The following is a 17,135-nucleotide window of genomic DNA, read 5'->3' as shown; positions in this document are numbered from 1 at the left end:
TTCCACAGTGGCTGTACCATTTTACATTCCTGAGAGCAGTGCATGAAGGCTCCAGTTTCTCTACTTCTTCACCAACACCTGTGATTCCCGTCCCCCCGCCTTTTTTTTTAAATAAAAGGCATCCTAATGGGTGTGAGTTGGTATCTCATTGTGGTTTTGATTTGCATTTCCCTAATGCCTACGGTGTTGAGCATCCTTTTATGTGTTCATCAGCTATTTGTGCATCTTCGGAGAAATGCCTGTTCAAGTTCTTTGCCCATTCTTGAATTGGCTTGTTTGTTTTGCTGTTGGTTGTGAAGTTGTAAGAGTTCTTTACATATTCTAGAGCAGGGGTGTCCAAACTTTTTTCGACGTTTTTCACCAAGGGCCATATGCAGTAAAATACACAAACAGCCGGGCCACTCACTCCAGGTGAAGTACGTATTGCTTCACTTGGTTTATTTAAGTAAACTAAATATATTTGTGGAATTTGCTGCGGGCCAATTAACAATGGATTGCGAGCCACAGTTGGCCCGTGGGCTGCAGTTTGGACACCCCTGCTCTAGAGGCTACTCTCTTATCAGATACATGATTTGTAAATATTTTCTCCCATTCGATGGGTTGCCTTTTCACTGTCTTGGTAGTCCAATTTATATTTTGTTGCCTGTATTTATTTTTGATGTCATATCCAAGAAATCATTGTCAAAACTGATGTTATTAAGATTTCCCCCTATGTATTCTTTTAAGAGTTTTATAGTTTTAGCTCTTAAGTTTAGGTCTCTGACCCATTTTAGGTTAATGGTTACGTATGATTCTTCTGCGGGTAAATATCCAGTTTTCCCAAACCATTTGTTACAGACTATCCTTTCCCCATTAAATGGTCTTAGCACTCTTTCTGAAAATTACTTGACGATATATGCGAGGGTTTATTTCTGTCACCTCCTCTCCTAATAGTCTCCACTCCAGCCACATTGGACCCCGCACACAATACTGAACACAGCTTGTATTTTCATACTCTCTGCTTTCATTCACGCAATTTCCTCTCCCGAAAATCTCCTCCTTCAGATTTTTCCAGGTGAAGATGTAGGCATCCTGCAAGGTGAAGCCCACCTACTACCTCCTGTGTGAAACGTTCTTTAATCTCCTCATGTATAGTTGGTTGCTTCCCATTCTGTGTTTTTCCTAACTAGTTTATACATGAAGCCTGACAGTTATCCTAGAGTACCAGAAGTAATCACACAAGTATTTCATACAATCGTATGATTGTAATCATACAGTCGTCCAAATATTTCTGCCTCCTTGGAAATACTAAGCTCCTGGAGTGAGAAAGGCACGCTCTGTTGCTGTGTGTCTCCAGTGAGGGCCTAGCTCAGTGTCCAGCTCATATAGTGGGTTTGAAAAATATTTAATGAACAAAGTTGTATTTAAGTGTTCACCCTTCCTGGCTGCTTTAGAGCATGTTTTGTGTTTTGCGACTACATTTTTCAGTTTTTGCCTTTGCATCTAAGCAACAATTGCTAGCTTATCAGAAATAAAGACAACCCTCCTACTACCTTCTTTCCCTGGTTTCCTGAATCAGGCACCAGATTTCTATTGCAGCTAAAAAACAAAAACCCGAAAGATTATTAATTTGGAAGTCCTGCCTTGTTTGCTCTTGTGTGAAAGAGACTGAGGCATTACTATTTATAATAATAAATGTGTCATATGCTAGCCAGCAGTGTGCTCTGGGACTATGAGGTAATCAAAAGAGCCATGTCCGTGGTTTTTCAGTGTGCCTGTTTTGGGTCTCTTATCCCCAACTCCTAACGACTAACATAATATAAATGTAAATTATGAACCTAAGGAATCATGAAGAATAAATATAGTAACTCAGGACTGAAGTGAGTCAAACCCAACTCGGGGGAGAACACAAAGACCCAGCTGTCCACAGAGGTCCTTTAGTATCAGACTCACTGTAGACTGTCCTGATTTATCACATCTGAGTCAAGGAGGGGGTGATAAGGCTATCCATTCCGAGAACTAGGACTGGAGTAAAACCCCACACGCTTAGGCAGCAAAGAGAGATGCTTGTGTCATTTAGGGAAAAGTGAATATAAATTGAGTACTCTAGGCTTTTGTACGAGCTGCTAAGAAAGCAGTATTAAGCATGGACCCCTTTCACAGGGTGAGTCAGAACAAAGACCTCAATATAAATGGTCAGAATGAAATGGGTATTTCTTAAAGGTTGGACCTTTTATTCTCTTGAGCATTTCTTTGCTCATTTAGGAGATGTCTACAGAGCGCCGGCTGTGTACCAGGCATGATGCTAAACATTCAGGTTCCAAGGGTGAAGTGAAGGAGAAAGGGAGACAGGTCCTGCCCCGATGGCGTGTACCCTGCAGGGCCCTGCAGAGGTCAAGTCACCCCCACACGTGCACACACAGACTTGGGATGCCATGGGCACACGTATATTGTTAGCTTCTTAGCAAACTGTTTCTTCATAGATGGCGCAACGTAAGTTCAGTCTCTGCTACTGGACAACGGGCCAGAGGAATACTATAAGCTCCCTCCACTTCTAGCGTCGTCTTCCAGAAGTTCTAAAGAAATGACTTCTCTTTTTGTTAAGGGACGTTGGTGAAGACAGGGTATTCATCAATAGAGAGAGTTTTCTGAAGCCTTATTATGTCCCCTATGTGTTTCGCTGGCTCATTTTCTGCAAACATCCAAGGCCACTTCCAGTCACGCCGTTCGTTGCTACAGCCACCCACCGCTGGCACTGAAGTTTGCTTGAACTTGATTGCCATCCTGACGGACGTGGCACTCACCCCTTTTACCCTGACTTTGGTCTGTCCTGTGTTTTTATGGAGATTTGGCAAGAAACTCCATCCAAAATATTCCTTCTCAATTATTCTAGATTGGCCTGATAGCGGAGTAATTAGTGTCAGATAATTCCCCCTGTTCTTTCTGCAGCCTCCATGGGTTAGGCGCTCTGATTGTGTTTTATGCGAGAGCCAGTGCTTTTCCGTTTTCTGTCGATTCTTTTCTATACTGAGATGTAAATAGCCCGCTGGCCATAGTTGGGAATGCCCAGGCCATGAAAGTTTCGAGGACCATAAGGCCTTTGTCACCAGAGCTCAATGCCTATATTGACGTCTGCCATGCTTTCGGATTTCATTTGCATGGATTTCATAGGCTTCCCCACCCCCGTGACTGGTATTAGATAATTGCGTGTTGCTTCACAATAAATCTATATTCACATTCCTGGTTTCCAAGAGTGTAGAGTACTAAAGATAGCTACCAGGGCAAGTGAAAAATAGCTTTCTCTTTGCCAGAGGAGGATTTGTTCTTTGCAGCTTTACATTAATAATAAACTTCTGTTGTGAGTGTTCATGTTAGTAAAAGAGTTTCCGGTTGAATACTTAACTTGATTCCTTATTAAATATCTGAATGTTTATTTTAATATTTTCATGTTATTTTGGTAAATTTTGCTTTCATTTGCTTCCCGCAAGGGGGAATGTTATGAGTTCAAATTTTAAGCTTTCAACAATTTTAAGCCTTGAGGTTCAGTTTACCTTCTGGTTAAGAAAATGCTTAAAGAAACTTGGTTCTTCATCTTATTGGACTTTATACCTTGTTCTCAAGGTACAAGTTTCAGTAAATCAGTTTTTACGATTCTACAAAGTTGGTAGTTAAGAGTTGGTGATCTGTATCTGGTACTTAAATATTAGTGAAAATGCTTGCAGCAAAGAAGCATCTTTCCAAAAAATGTCAAATTGGAATGTATTTGATTATGATGCCATTCAAATTATGTTTAAAATACATAACGTATAAGGCAAAATTAAAACAACACGGCCAATAAAAACACCAGAGCTCTTAACGTCCATTCCAAACATCTATTTTGGTCCGATTCAGTTGTATCACTTCACACAGAATATATTCCAAATAACTTGGAATTGTGTTTCCCTATCTGGAGCTCCTTACTAGCTCTAAGAAGCGACTATGGTAAAATATTTTGTGATTGAGTTATTTTGTAAAGCAAGTCATCATATCATAAACTGATCACTTTTACATTTGGAGAAATTTTAGAGTTGGGAAATACTTGCTCAAAGAATGCTATAATGTCATAACTGCAGTGTTATAATAATACCTTCTAGCCACGTGTGCCTCTCTTTATAGCTTTTTATTCCAACTCTAAATATATCTTTGTCACTAACCTAGTTTGATTTACAGGGGAGCCCTGTGGTTGAACTGGGTCCAAAATTTGGGGGTAACAGAGACAGAAAGCAAAGTGGTCACTTCTTCCACTTTTTCCAAAATACTATTTTAAGTGCTTCCTTGATTGAGGACTTTAAAGGTCTCACCTAAAATATCCCCATATTATGAGATGTTTTGGGTGGCATAATGCAAGACTCTTTGGGGCTTTCTAAAATTATAAACCATAAATTTGTCTCTTGCCAGCTGCTGGGTTTTCCTTAGGCTTTTCAGAGTCATTTCACCTGCCCCAATAGCAGTTGTTGTCTTTAAACCAGAGGTTTCAGGTTTGATGTTTTTGAAGGGAGAGTTGCCGTAGGCTAGAACTTCCTGAAAGACAACGTACTGACAGACAGGAGAGCCTACCACCAAGTTGTTTTTTTGGTGGTTCTTATAGTGAATGACTTAATTTCTATATTTCAAAGGTGTTAAAAGAAGACTATAAACCAACATTATTAGCTTTTTCATTTGGGGAAATCCCAAAAGAAGACTTATTATTAAAGAAGACTTTCATTAATGACAACACATGATAACTATACAAAATTTTCTTCCACCTTTAGATATATTCAGCAATTGAAAAAATACATGATTTTCATATTTTTGCTGCCTTTGATTGAATATTCATTGGATGCAGAAATTATGCAGCGACTCATACATACCACAGTATTAGAGTTGGCATTATCTGTACAGTAATCTTCACAAAAATGGTGAACCTTCTTTTACTTTTATTCTTACATTGTGTTTTATAAGAAAATTTGAGAGAGAGTAGATAATTTGCCAGAGGGTATTTGTACCCTGTATCCTTGGGCCAGATATCAGCAATTCTATATACCATGCTTTGTTACTTTGTGCCCAAATAGTTAACACTTTTCTAAATCTTTCTAAATGTAACTGTGTTAAAAATAACTTTTGATTTCTGGTCTTTTAATGCATACTCGAAGCCTTCAGATGATTATTCAGACTTTTACAAATACTTTCTATAAATTTCTTTTTTATTTGGCTGGATGAGAATGTACAGGAAGAAATATTACTCTTAATTTTAATACAAGTGATTTTGAAACTAAAATGATAGTAAAGTAAGGAGATATTAAAATTCTCTTCTGAAGAGTAAAAATAGTCATTCTTTAGACCGGCTTATAGTGAGACTAAGAGGCAAAATCAGACTACTGGGACAATATACATAGTGAAGTCTTGAGAAAATGAACTTTGGTTTAACTGGATATAAACTGACCGAGAACCACTGCTTAGATGCCTTCTTGTCATTTATTCCACACCATCATCCCACCCCAGCCTTCTGCCTGGGACAAGGGCCAACGTTTGAGGCGTGTGTTTGCTGTGAGTCCTTAAGATTATCATATTTAAACAAAATTAGACAAGAAGGAGGCTCTGGCCTCAGAAAAGCCAGGCGTTTGCCCAGCGTGGGCAGGCGAGAGGGCTGGTTAAGTTCACAGGCTTGAGTCAGATGTTGCGTTCAGATCCCTGCTCCACCTTCTCGCTCTACCATCTATTAACTCTGCAACTGTGGGCAAATTGTTTCATCTCTTTCTGCCTCAGTTTCCTCATCTGGAAAAACAGGGGCAGGCTTATCTATCCCATTGGGTGTTGCAAGGATGAACTGGCACAAAGTAAATACCCAGTGAATGCCAGCTTCTGTTACTTTAGGTGAAGAGCTTCTGCCTTTCTGTGAACTGCTTTTCTTAAAATACTTGAATTCCCATAAAAATGTTGTTTTTGTGTATATATCACTCACGTGGTAGCAATGCTTATGCTTACGTATTATAGCAGATAGGCTAGAGTTGTCAGAAAAGCTTAATGTAAATTGTGCATATTTACTTGGTTATAATTTTATCAGTCACATAGCCAGTTTATTTTTTGTTTCAGAAGGTATTGTTGTGGGTCTGGTATGATTTCAGTAAGCATGTTTAGTTGTAGGAGTACTGTTTGGAAAGAAAGAATCGTTAATTGTTCTGAAATGACCTAGGGTCATAGTGCTAACAAGATGGTCTCATTGAGTGTGTGGGTGTGGGCGTCCATATGTGTTATGTTAGAGGACACTCTCATGACAGGCCCCCCAATAACTGGAAATTTGGCTCCTTGCACCTGGCAAACTGACTAGGTACATCTCTGTCTCCACTGGTTTATACAATTACAGGGAGTTAGGGTGTTGCCTTCAGACCCTCCTCAACATACTCAGGGCCATGTGAACAAAAATAAATTATGACAGACTACTCAGGTACTATATCATCTGAGGATACCTGTTTTGTTTTTAATTTTAATTTAAGATAGCTTTTGATGCATTCTGGTCTGTTGTTTCTTTTATTAGGTTGAGTCATGTGAAACTGGACATATTGGCTGTTGAGCTATAAAAATGTCAGTTGCATTGGTCCAACCTAATCCATGAATAGCAGACAGGATATACCACATTTCCCCTGCTGGCTGATTATATCTTAAGTACAGATATTTGTAATACCATTTCAGTTAGGGATTGGCATTTAGATTTGCAATGCCAGTTCCTCATTTTGCTCTTGGGAATAACCTCAGGGGAGGTTGGTGATACGAGAGGATTTCTAACACTTGGTTAATGCTATTGATTCATCACATGTTAATTCCTCCTTCAATCATTTGCCCTGGTGCCCAATCTTATATAACAGGCAGGTTGCAGGGACTCCCAGGCCTCCTGAGCTTCGTGAGTAGGATCCAGAGTCTGGGCCGCCTCTAACCTCGGCCAGTTTATTGAAGTCACGGTCTACCCATCCCTTGTTCAGGGTCCACTTGAATGTTTAAGTAGCCACAGTTAATCCACTACATCCGAACTCTTGGAAGTACCATTAGTCATCAGCTAACGAGCCTCATTTGAAAAGCCATATTTTCATACAACCAAACTCAAAAACGAATTATTCACAGAATGATTTCTGTAGAACTATCCCTTTAGTCTCTTTTCTGTCCCTGTGCCTTTCCCTCTTTGTACCACACTTTCTGATGTTCCAGAGTTGATTGTACCATCACTAGTATAATGCCAATAGCATTGCATAATGAGTTCCTAAAAGGCCACTTCCTTCCCTGCACTTTTGACCCAGAGTGTAGGTGAAGCAATGCCATCGCGAACATTCTTTGATTCATTCATTGTGCAGACGTGTGTTGAGCACCTACTACATGCCAGTCCCTATATACTGGGAGCTTGCAGGTAAGAAGAAGGGATAGACCAGTGGAGAGCATTGTTGGGGGTTTAATTAGGATGTCTCACCTAATGCAATAAGTACACACAGAAAATCCATTAAGCCCCGGTGAGAGGAGTGTGGGAAGCCTTTCCAGAGAAGGTGGCTGAAACCCAGTAAGAGTTCACCGGAAGCAAGAGAAGGCTGTGTCAGGTAGAGCGAGCAGCAAGGTCAAAGGCCATATGGAAGAGGTGGGTAAATCTTAAAATGCAGGTCATGTGAGAAAACGGACTTAACTAATATAGCTTTTCTCTATATCAGTATTTTGGCTTCTATGGTATAGAAGCTCATTCTTATTTACGAATTTAATTGAAATTGTCTGTAATTGCTAGTTTTGGTCTTCTATTTCTTTATGATTGGAATTTTTAAATTTACATCATTCATCTTGTCTTTGAGGTTTCCTTTAATTGAATTCATGTTCTTATTAAATTATTTTATAGAATGAAGCAACTGTGAGGAATTTCTTTTTGTCCTTAAGTGATATTTTCTTCTGATGGAATGATGGGATTGAAAGTTAACCATCTTTGTGTTTTTCCATACTTTTCCTCCTTTTTTTCTTTTTTTTTCTCTCCTCATTGCTGTAGTTGGTTTGAATGGTTGCCATACATTTTGTTTTCACCTTGATCATGCCTGGGTAGCTTGGGTCAGATATTCTATATGTGCTGATATTTAATGAGGATTACTTTTTGACCTTTTTGCCATGCTATCTGACAGTCGATTGTTTTCCTTTCTTCCAAGCTACAGTCGAGGGCTTTATTCTGTGGACCATTCATGTTTGTTATTGCTGTAAGTCTGATATAATGGCCTGAGAATGGGAAATTCAGCTGAGGTGGAAAGTGGTTCTCACTGGGATACCTGGGCTCTGCCTACTCTCGCCTAAGATTTTGTTAAATGCACTGCATCATGGTTCAAGTTACTCGGCTTTTGGGTAGAAGAATGGGTGGGGCATAGCCAGTCTGCCTGAGTTCATCTCTCCCGTTCCTAGTGAATTTCTAGAGGCTTTCTTTCAGTCGGGATCAGCCTTACTGTTGACCTTCCTTCTTTTCACTCATTATTCTCCTGAAGTAATTTTCACTGCCCCCAGATCAGAAAAAGATAAAAAATCCACGCAGTTTGCTTCCTTCCAGATTTGAGATTATATGAAATAATTCTCAAGGTTCCCACCAGTCTGGCTTTTGGAGAAGTGAGGGCCTTTTTCACGGGTCTTCAGAAATTTGTTTCTTACCTTGATCATGGAGTTTTAAAGTTTATTAGATTATGTGCCTTTCCTGTTTGGTTACTCTTGGCAGACTATTTTCATTCGTTTTTAGTTATGTGTATATTAGGGGGAGCTGTTGCTCATTTTGTTCATTGTTGTGGGAAGGGTATTCTGAGGTTCAGTTTTCAGCAATCAGCACAGACCTGGCAGTTTTGCCAATCAGATAACTACATCCTTTTGAGCACTAAATGATTCCTTTACAAGGATTCAGCCTGGTAGATTTCTAGAGTTTGGAAGTATATTTCCTTCTTGAAGCAATTCAGTTGAAGTAAATTTGCTTATCATTTACTCTATAAACAAAAGGAGAATAAAGGTAAGGTTGGAGATCGTGGCTCTAGAAGGCAATATTGGACCACCCGCCTCCGGCTTCAGCACATGACTGTTGATCTGGTGGCCTAAGTTTTGGTTGGAGGAAACGACTTAGAGTCTACACCTTCCCCCCGTTGCCACAGGGCTCCCTCAGTTCTATTTCTACACCATCGTGTGCCTAGGCAGGGTTGTTGGGCAGCCCTGTCCAAGAAGTCATCATGCCTGATCCATGAATCAGTCAGTCTAAGATGCCATAAGAGTAATTGACTTTGCAAATACCACCCAATCCCTTTGGAGACTTACCGCTTCTGGGATGAAAACTTCCATCAGCTCCAGAAACTAGGGCCTCACACACATATGTAATTGCCCTACTTGGCAGCCCTATTCTGAATCATCCTTTTTCCATGGCATGTGCTGTGTGAGAACCAATGCACTTGGGAATGAGTGGGTTTGGGATTTTGCTGAAGCCTGCATTAGTGCCCGACACCATAGATTAGCTTTGGGTCACACTGTTGACTCCCTTCCCAACACTTCTATGTTACCTTAACTCACCATTTTATATGAACAGGGTTCTCTGACCTATGGGCAGGGTGCCATAATCTCAAGGAGAAAAATCTTCCAGAGATTTCCAGAGTGAAGAGGACGTCAGTTCTCTTTCCTCCACTTACCTCCCCCTACCCTTTTCAGGAGAAGGAAAGAAATGTTCTAGGCTCCACAACAACTTGTAGAATTAAGGTGGGTGGGTGGGGTTCCCTGCATTCTCAGTTTTTCTACACTTGGACTGTAGGACTCCTGAGGGCTTAGATTTCCTCCCTCCTCCTTATGGGAAAAGTAGCAACATTCATTGAGGGGGATTAAAAGCAATTCAAAGTTCATGGTTTAAGGATTAGAGTAGAGGTTATTGCGGAAGGCAGCATCCATTTGCTGCTCCTTTGTCTGACCGTGTTTTAAAACAGTTGCTTACGTGAATTAAGTACTAGTAACAAGCCTTTGCCCCCTATGGGGATGGTAATATTACCTCAAATTCTCCCACACTTTTTACAGATAAAAGTATCATGTAATTATTTTCTCTTCCGTCTCTTCCTCCTCCTCTTTCTTCCTCTCTGTCGACAACTAGTTAATTTTGAAACTGCGAGAGAGATTATTTCAGTGTTATACTGTACCTTAGGGAGAAGAATGGAATCTCATTTTTTTTCCATATGCTGACAAAAATCTTCTAATTTCAGAGGGCAATGATGTCACCAGCTAATGAGCAAAATATTTCTTCCTAAACAGATGAGTCCTTCCCTGACTCCATTGTGAAATTAAAAAAAAAAAACAAAGCAAAACACAAAACCACAATGTGTTTCATATTTTATTACTCTGACAACTCATAAACACTTTTTAAAGTAATTCTGGCTTCTTTCAAGAGCAAGGCACATTTTTTTATAAACACAAAGAATAACATTAACCTGTGATGGCTGTGACTGGAAGTCCCCTGCCATGGCCCAACAGTGCTGAGCTGGAACTTACGCACCCGGAGCCAATATGCCCTTAAGGTAGGGAGTGACCTTGAATGCATCACTTCTTGGCCCAGTAGAAGGAGATCGGGCCTGTTGGAGAGATTATGAAATCCCTCTTGGTGAAGAGGAGGGCCTAAAGCTGTTGCTGAGTGGTGTCACAGAATGTTTATAAAGGCAGCAGCAGCAGCAGCAGCCGAGCTCTTCTTTGACTGTGCAGATAGGCGGGCATCTAAGGTCAGGGGAAAGGAGTGGGACCACAGAGCCACCAAAATACTGGATGTCTAGGCTCATATAGGAACATGGAAACGCCCCCAGCACATGACAAGTGCCCTTCCCCTCACTGAAGCATGTCTCTGTTTCCCAGACAGAGGGGTGTCCTTCCATGTCCCAAGCCTGTGTCTATCTCTCTGTTGCTCTTATGTATTTATCACAGCTGACTTATATGAACATATTTCTGAATTTTTCTTGGGCTCTCATTTTACTCCCAGACTTCTAGACTATAACCTTTCAAGTCCACGTTAAGCCTGCTTACTTATATTTCTATACTTCACTCTTCCTAATACTTTGATTCACTGCATTCATTCATTCATTCATTCATTCATTCATTCATTCATTCATTTATTCATTCATTTCATTCAGGAAATTTCTATTTAGCTCAAACGTAGATACTATTTTTACATATCTAAGTGGAAAAGAATATTGTAATGTTCAGTGTTGGCAATAGTGTGGGGGAAATAGATACTCTTATTATACTACTTATGAGATTTAAAAATACTATAAAGCTTTTGCTGAGCAAATTGTTAATAGGTATCAAAACATCTAAAGGTGCCTATTCTCTCACCCACCAATTCTATAATCTAATCATCTATTCTAAAGAAGAGAATGTTAGATGCGTTAGAAATTTTACTATAAAGTGTTCGTCAGAGTATTTATAATGGTGAAAAATTGGAAACATGCAAATATCCAATGATGGGGGTATTATTTAAATAAATTGTGGTATACTTCTATGACTGAATACTATTGAATCATTAATATATATTTTTGTTGTTGAATGTTGGTTGACATAGGAACATGTTCAAAATTTTAAAATGCAGGTTATAAAGCAGTATGAACAATATTTATTGAGGGCTCCAGGGTTTCTCTAAAGAACACCTTTTTGGGCAGCAGTGTAGCTCAGTGAGGGTCACAATTATAAGTGAACACTTTGTTTCTACTTACACTATGTGTTCATGTGAGGGAGGCTTTGGGGACCCTCATGGTGACCTTGGGAGGGGGAGCAGTTAAAGAACATGAGCTCATCCTTTTTTGTAAAAACAAAACAAAACACAGAAACACGAGTGTATTTTGTGTGTCTGTGTGTGTGTGTGTGTGTGTGTAACAAGTATGTGGACATAAGTGAAAACATTACTAATTTTTCTATCTAAGTAGGGGAATATAGGTGATTTCTTACTCTCTATTTCGTGTTTCTGCATTTTCCAAATTGTCTATAATTAAATATATATCATGTGTAATCAAACATACACAATAAATATTACCAAAATACAGGCACAGAAATGAATATGACACTGCTCATTGTCCTCATGAAGTTTTAGGGAAGGGCTAAGTAATACTGTAATTACAACATATTATGCTAAGTCCTATGATAAAGTTTGTTTAGGTTGTACAACCACACAGCCTAAGGAAAATGAGGATGAAGTCCAGGAAGGCTTTCCAGAGGAGGTGACATATGGGGCTATATCATAGGAGGTAGGGGTGGGCAGAGATTTTTCCAACAAAAGGTATCTGCAGGTGTGCAGGCACATGAGAGCGTGGGTATTTGAGATGCTCAGAGGAACTCAAAAAATGAGAACCATTTCCACGTACCATGTTATGAGAGGCCCTTTCCACATACCGTGTTTCCCCGAAAATAAGACCTACGCCCAAAATAAGTCCCAGTTAAGATCAGCCAGATGGATGCATTTAGTACCTTATGACGATGTTCCAGAAGAAGATGACATGACTGTATTTGAATAAATGTAGATTGTTGTACATGAAAAAATAAGACATCCCCGAAAATATGCCATAATGCGTCTTTTGGAGCAAAAATTAATATAAAACCCAGTCTTATTTTCAGGGAAATACGGTATAAGACCCGGTCTTATTTTCGGGGAAACACTGTAGTATCTGCATAGTGGAGCATATCATACGCAGAAACTGGATATAAGAGCCGGGCTCTGACCATGCCAAGTCATTTATTGCATGTAAAGCCTTCAGATGTTGTCCTGAGGATCTGATGAACAAATCTTTAGTGTAGGAGTCAAATGCTGAAATCTCCTCAGCAAATTTGCACACCTACTGTGTGCTAGGTAAGTTCAAGTTCGCTATCCAATGAACAAGACCAGTGGTGTCCCCTCCTCATGAAATTTGTCCCCACTGCTTCCACCTTCCCTCCATCAAGAAGCTTCCCAGGGTGACCTGGCCCATCCTGATCCTTCAATATTCCACAGTTTGATACACAGCAAGGGCTGGGAGCTACAGGGCTGGAGAGTTTAAACCTCTTCATTCCACGTTGATTGCACACATGTGTAGGGAGGGCCCACTGTGGCGAGCCCTTCACTGGGCACTGTGAACACCAGGAGGGGGGCAGGCATGGTCCCTGACCCTGTGACCTTGGTGTCTTCAGAAGGACAAGCCCTTGTTGGGTGCCTACGTAATGCTCTACATTGAGTATCTCCATAAATACCTGAGTCGTCCTCTGAGTGGGGGCAGTGACAGTGAAAAGGGGGTACACAGGAGGAGTAGGCCACTAGGGCGACCCGTAGGCGTGTCCTCCCCTCCACCCTCCTCATATCTTGCCTGGCTCAAGTCCTGGCCCAGCGTCCCGAGGACCCCACACTGATAGAGGCTCTGAGCCTCAGTTCAAGATCTCCTTTCGTCTTTTCAAGAACCATGGGAGGCTTATGTTTCCCTGTTTGATAAATGAGAGCAGTTCAGGAGCACGCCCAAGGTCACAGGCTGTTCACAGGTGTCACTAAGGGGACCTGAGCCTACGTTTGCCCAACTCCAGCGTTCCTGCTCCCAATTGTGCTCAGACTCTTGTCTGATTCTAAACCTGTTCAGACCCAGCCTCGCAGGTTGGCCATATCTCTAGCTTTCTCATGTTTTCTTTGCCTATGCTATTTACATAGCACTTCAAACAGCAGTTTGTAAGAATTCAAGTAGACCTTGTATGAATTCCAATCAGTAATGCACAGATGTCATAAGCACATACTGAGCTTTCGTTGTCAATGATACATAATACACTTTTTAAAACAGCAAACTTGGAGATAAATGTTATCACAATTTGCGTAGAGGAATACTGAGACCCTGAGAAGTGAAGTCCCGTGCTGGTGGACTTGGAAATTAAGCCCTGGCTCCAGAAGCTTTCTCTTCCCTCTTCTCTTCCCCCCACTCTCATTGGGGCGTCCGCATTTTCTTAGTTTTCTTCAAGTAGCAGATTCAGCCAAGGACTTCTAATGATAGTTGTAAGGAGTTTTAAGCCTAACGTTGCGTGCAATGTGGTTGTTAGTCAGTCTTGGGTGAAGAAAAGCCACGTAGAGGTTGGGTGGCAGAGCAAACCCACAAAGGCTCACGTTCCGCCTCTGCCATTTACTGTCTGTGAAAAGAGCTCCTATGTGTAAATACTTAGCACAGTGCCTGGGAGTGTGAGCGTTTGATTTATCAGAGAGTTGGCAGCACAGCGTCAGGAAAGCACCTGCCACACTTTGTGGCACATGTGGGCCCTCAGGTGGCAGTGGGAAGGGGTGTATGTGAAACCAGAGATGGTGTTGGTGAACCGATTTGTGAAATGGAGAACTAGGCAGGATAGGGAAGGTGTGGCGAACCTTTGCGGGGAGAAATAATGGGAAATTCCATAAGGGCTGGGAGGATACATTTCTGGGTCAGAAAATTGGGGGAGAGGGAGATTCTTGCTGAAGAGTGAGAGATGCCGCAGGGGCCCAGGGAAAGGGAGAAGAACAGTCACCCAGGAAAACGAGGTGAGCTCTGGTGGTCTGTTTCACAGCCTGGGATCTCTTTGTGATTAAAAAAAAGAAAGAGTGTTTTTCTGTTGTGCAATGTCCTACCAAGAGAGGGGCCTTTGCATAAATAAAGACCCACCCAATGAAAAGAAGCACTTAGGAATGGGCCTCTGAACTGTGCAGTGGGAACCCATGGCTTTCTCAACTCAGTGGATATAACCCTGAAAATACATACATGGCTTGCAACCTAGGACACTTCATAGGGGTTTTCAGTCCTGTCTTGCTTAGATGATGTTCTGTTTAAGTAACAGCATGTGCTTGTTGCTCCCCAGACACCCCTGAGAAAATTAAATGATTATCTGTGACATACTCCCCGGGCTCACCTTTCTAGAATACAAGAGAACTCAGTTGCTCTGATATAATCGTTGAAACAATTTAAGACACTTTTAGAAGTGTCAGTGAAGGGGAAACAACCTACATTGACTCTCGTGGTGAAAATAGAAAAAGGACTCGGGAGAGAGACAGAGAAGAGAGAAAGTGACAACTTTAGGAGAAAACCAAAATCATAAGTTTTAATTCAGCAATTTCAAAAATAGCCATTGGAAGGCTGTCTATTTTCAATCGAGACAACTCCCTTCAGGGGGTGTTGAGAAGAATATCTGCAAAAGAGATCTTTTTTAAGTTCAGTCACTTGTAAGGGTTCGTCCTGGTCAGGGTTTGCTCAGATTCTCTCGCGTTCTTTTCTTCCTCTGGAATTCCATAGACAGTAATTAAGGACCGGAGGCCAGCGGGAGGTCAGGGAGCCTTCGTCAGTGAAAACAGGGATTGTTTGCCACGTACAACACTCCCTTTTTTCCTTGTGGTGAATAGGAGATTTGCTTAGAGCTGATGACTTATGCCTTTCTTACAAGTTATGCAGTTAGCAAGTAACTGGGGACTCAGTCAGCAAGCAGAGAGCAGCTAATTGAATCCAGTGCCCTCACTTTTTTTCCCCTGTCGGATCCTAAACTGTGCCGGTGGAGCCTGTCTGATCATGTAACGCCAAAGGAACCATGTTCCAGAAGTGCCTAATCGTCACTTGGAGATTATAGAGTTGACGGAACAAGAGTGAAGACGCTCTCCAAGTGGGGAGGGGGTGGGGGTACCCATCGCGCTCAAAATTGCCCCTTAGGCCTCCTAAATGCCGAAACCGGTAAGTTCTCTGGGTCTGTTTAATGTGAAAGGAAAAATGTGCTTTCTGTCACTTCAAAGAAAAGCTCTTGGTTGCTTCTGGCTATGTTGCTTCGCTCTTTTCTATTCAAATTCCTCAAGATTTGTCCTTCCCTTGTTTACTTTTCTACATTGCAACTCGGAGCCTTCTTTCCTAGCATGCTCACCAAATAATAAGGCAGCATCGCTTTTGGAGGAGAAAAGTGAATGTTATTTTGACAATAAAGTGAGAATGCAAGGGATTGAGTGTACAGGGGTTGGGGCTCTGTTTTCAGTTGTGGAGGCTTTCAGGGCGGACGGCTTCACACAGCATTGCCCGTTGCTTTTCATAAACCTACAGCAATTGGTTTCCTTCCCTTAACTTTAAATTTAATGCGATTGACAAAGCAGACCTAGTAGGAATTTGAGGCGTGTATGTCTGCTACTCAGTGGGTTAATCAGGATTGGTTGTGTGAATTTCACAAGCGAATACGTTTCCAATTTCAGAATACTTTTCAGAAATGCTTAAATATAGTGTTATGTGCTGGCTCTGGGGGAGATAAGCTGACTTAGTGGCTGTTAATTGACACAGCATGTGGGATGTTTGGAGCTGGAGAAGCAAGCTCAGTGTGTTTCTGCAAAAGGCTCAGCTGTAATCCTGTGCTCAGCATGGTCTCAAGCGGTCCCCAGAAGGATTCTAGTTACTCCTTGCAAGTTCAGTTTAACCTTCTTTATAGCCCATTACTCCTGTGCCTGCACCAGTGTGCCACGCAGCTTTTGGAAAGCAGTTGTTCTATTGCATCATAGTCACAAGAACTGTTTTTACAGGTTGCAGTGTCACTGACCTGCAGCGACAGGCTTAAGTTGAACAGTGAGGGGACGCTTTTAGTTTGCTCCAGCACACAAATGTTTGTATCTCCAGAGGCTATTGTGTTCCTTTTTTCTAAGCATTCTTAATTGTAGCTGTGTTCCAAGAAGTTCTCTACGCTGGCTCCACGTCTTTCCTATTAGAACACTGCAGATGTGTCAAGGACCCACAGGTTCCAAAAGAAGCTGAGAAGGAAGGAGGCTCCACCCTCTTTCGCAAGCCAAACTGGCCCCATAGGTTCCTCATTCAGCACCCTGGCAGGCAGTGGTGCACTATCTCTTTAAAGCACCTATAGTTTTGTGTCTTGGCTTGGTCACTTTGTTATGGTTTAAAACTGTGGAGCCAGCTGTCTGCAATCTGATGTAATGTTGCCCTGGAAACCAGAAATGAAACACTTAAGCATTCACCACAGAATTACTACATACAGTATTAGCCAAAGTAATTAAAAGTTGAGCCATATGGGCTTTCTGGTGGAAAAATCTGCAGTAGAGGCTGGAAATCAAATGTTTCTATTTACAATATTGTAAATCCACTTTTCCACATCCTTTGGTGGGATAAATTAATTGCCTTTTTCTACTAAAGGTTTAG

The 17,135-nt window shown here is 41.3% G+C and overlaps 1 protein-coding gene across 10 annotated transcripts in view; it reads left to right on the top strand.

Annotated features, from left to right (window-relative positions):
• The window catches only part of SASH1 (SAM and SH3 domain containing 1), a 233,739-nt gene that overhangs the window by 177,198 nt on the left and 39,406 nt on the right, over positions 1 to 17,135 (top strand). The window contains exon 1 of one of the 10 annotated variants that reach the window (XM_019746925.3): positions 12,245 to 15,683. The exons of 8 other annotated variants lie outside the window; for them this stretch is intronic. In XM_019746925.3, coding sequence (XP_019602484.3) covers positions 15,672 to 15,683 — 12 coding nt within the window. In that variant the 5' untranslated portion in view covers positions 12,245 to 15,671. Of the gene's footprint in view, positions 1 to 12,244; positions 15,684 to 17,135 lie in introns of those variants that run through there. One more of the 10 variants, XM_019746927.3, reaches the window with a different exon arrangement.

The sequence above is a fragment of the Rhinolophus sinicus genome, chromosome 2 (genome assembly GCF_057876585.1).
Source record: "Rhinolophus sinicus isolate RSI-liver-muscle chromosome 2, RSI-T2T, whole genome shotgun sequence".
Classification (NCBI taxonomy): Eukaryota; Metazoa; Chordata; class Mammalia; order Chiroptera; family Rhinolophidae; genus Rhinolophus; species Rhinolophus sinicus.
This window is presented reverse-complemented; position numbering and strand designations above follow the sequence as displayed.